Source organism: Orycteropus afer, unplaced genomic scaffold, assembly GCF_000298275.1.
Source record: "Orycteropus afer afer isolate SDZICR_OR568_19922 unplaced genomic scaffold, OryAfe1.0 scaffold00059, whole genome shotgun sequence".
NCBI lineage: Eukaryota > Metazoa > Chordata > Mammalia > Tubulidentata > Orycteropodidae > Orycteropus > Orycteropus afer.
Window position 1 is genome coordinate 5,794,003 of NW_006921646.1, and position 2,268 is coordinate 5,796,270.

Genomic DNA, 2,268 nt, shown 5'->3' on the forward strand with positions numbered 1-2,268 from the left:
TTCATTTTCCACACAGCAGTTCATACACAGGAGCTCTGGTGGCATAGTGCCTAAGGCATTTGACTACTAACCAGAAGGCCGGTGGTTCAAACCCACCCGCCACTCCTCGGAAGGAAGGTTGGACAATCTACGTCCATAGAGATACCACCTTGGAAACCCAAGGAGGGGTCACTATGAGTCAGATCCGATTTGACAGCAGTGAGTTGTTTGGTTTTTTTTTTTAAAGTTCATAACACATTTTGTTTCATGACATTGCCTGCAGTTCCCCACAGTGTAGCAGTTCTCTTCATCCTTCCTCCCTGTAGTTACTTCTTCCCTTCTTTCCTGTGCATTTCTGTCCCCTGAGCTATCTCCCTGTATAAATACTGCCCTTCTGTTCTGCTGTGATTGATCACTCTAAGGAGTGTATCTAACTGATGTAATGTTCACCCTGTATGCCTGTCTTTTGTTTGGCTGGAAGCCACAGGAGTGAGTTCAATTCCAGACCTGAATGGTAACTAGGGGCCATAGTCTTAGGGGTCTCACCAGGAAACCTGGTCTTTTTTATGAATTTGAGTTTTGTTCCACAGTATACTCACACTCTAACCAGGATCTCTTGAGCTGATCCTTTTCCGAGTGGCTGACAGTAGTAGCTGGGCACCATCCAGTTCTTCTGGTCTCATGGTCATATAGGCTGAGGTTTGCATGGTCCACTAGTCCCTTGGACTAATTGTTTCCATGGGTCTTTGGTTTTCTTTATTTTTCTTTGCCCTGGATGAGGAGAGACCCATTGTTGCCTGTAGATGGCTGCTTGCAAGCTTTTAAGACCCCAGTCTCTACTCACCAAAGTAGGATTTAGAACAATGTTTTTGTGTAGTATGTTATGCCAGCTGAACTTGACGTTCCCTCTGACCATGGTCCCAAACCCACAGGTCCAACAACTAGCTCCATTAGGGTGGTTGACTGTGCCTAAGAAGTTACCTTAACTTTGCCACCTGTTAGTTCCTAGAACCTCTTTTGCTGAATTGCAAACTTAGGCATTTTGGCTTTGGCTTACTTTGAAGCTATGGCTAAAAATAGTTGAAAATTATGAAGCTTGTGCTCTATCTGCTATTGTTGAGGATGTTGCCTACTAAATCACACAGTATCTCTTTAGGAGAATCCATAGAGGAGATTTTACCCTGGTCTCAGTACCAGGAGATGCCACACTTAAGATAAACTGGTTTGTTTTTATCTTTTGGACATAACTGTGAATTATGCTGTTGGTTCTGTTTTCCTCTTTGCTTAGGCTGCTAGGACACTCAGAGCCATATATGTAAGGATTTTTGTGTACTAATCCACCCCACCCCAAACTCCGGGTTTTATTTTCCTTCCTTTTCCTCCCGCTATTCTTTCCTACAGATGCACAGAATGCATGACCTGTTTACCATTGGCAGTGGTGAGGCGATGTTGCAGCTCATGCCTCCCTTCCAGTGCCGGAGACACTGCCAGTCCGTGGCGCTGCAGCTAGAGCCAGGGGATATCGGTATGAAGGGCCCTGGGGGGCAGGGTCTGCCACAGGATCTTTTTTGTTTTTAACTCAGAAAATATTCTGAGCATCAGCTACTGCTTTCACAGATGTTCATTGAAATGGAATCAAAAACAGCTCTTATTAATAGGGCCTATATTTATGCTTAAAAATGGAGCAACTAATGAGAATACACAGCAGAGAGAAATTTCTTGTGTATACAGCATTTCAGATGCATGTATCCATTGGCCATAGAAAGATTGGGTTAGACAAAATTCTGGCACATATCTCGACCAAACCCTCTTTTTTTACAGATAAGGAAATTGAGATCCAGAGAGGAGATGTGACCATGTCAAGGCCCCACTATCAGTTAGGCAATACAGCAAGTCTTAATGGACTGTTTTTACAGAATCAAGCCAAGGAAGGGACAGTTCAAGATTAGAGCAAACCCTTTATATGCCAATTTTGCTAATAAAAGAAAGCAAGAAATACGTAGGGGCAACAGCACCCAAGGAAATGCTGCCTTCCAAGGAAAGGCTGCCTTCAGCGTGGATCCCACAGCTAAGTTGTAGCAGCATGTTGACGACTCACCCTTGACTCTGGCTCTGTGTTTTCCCAACAGTGACTTGTTCTGTGCTTAAAATTCTAAAAGTCTGTTCCAGAGAAACAAGTTTGAGTCAGCTGCTGTCAGTAGCTATCAGTTGGTCAGCAGAATTTTCTTGGCTGAAACAAATAAACCAACAAATGTCACCATCAACCTCCTTGTTTTTTCCTGCCTCACA

The 2,268-nt window shown here is 43.8% G+C and overlaps 1 protein-coding gene across 1 annotated transcript in view; it reads left to right on the top strand.

The window, feature by feature from the left end:
- The window catches only part of CUNH6orf89 (chromosome unknown C6orf89 homolog), a 23,903-nt gene extending 21,975 nt beyond the window's left edge, over nucleotides 1-1,928 (top strand). The window contains exons 6-7 of the mRNA XM_042780758.1: nucleotides 1,381-1,504; nucleotides 1,801-1,928. Coding sequence (XP_042636692.1) covers nucleotides 1,381-1,504; nucleotides 1,801-1,928 — 252 coding nt within the window. The remainder of the gene's footprint in view (nucleotides 1-1,380; nucleotides 1,505-1,800) is intronic.
- The last annotated feature ends 340 nt before the right edge of the window (nucleotides 1,929-2,268 follow it).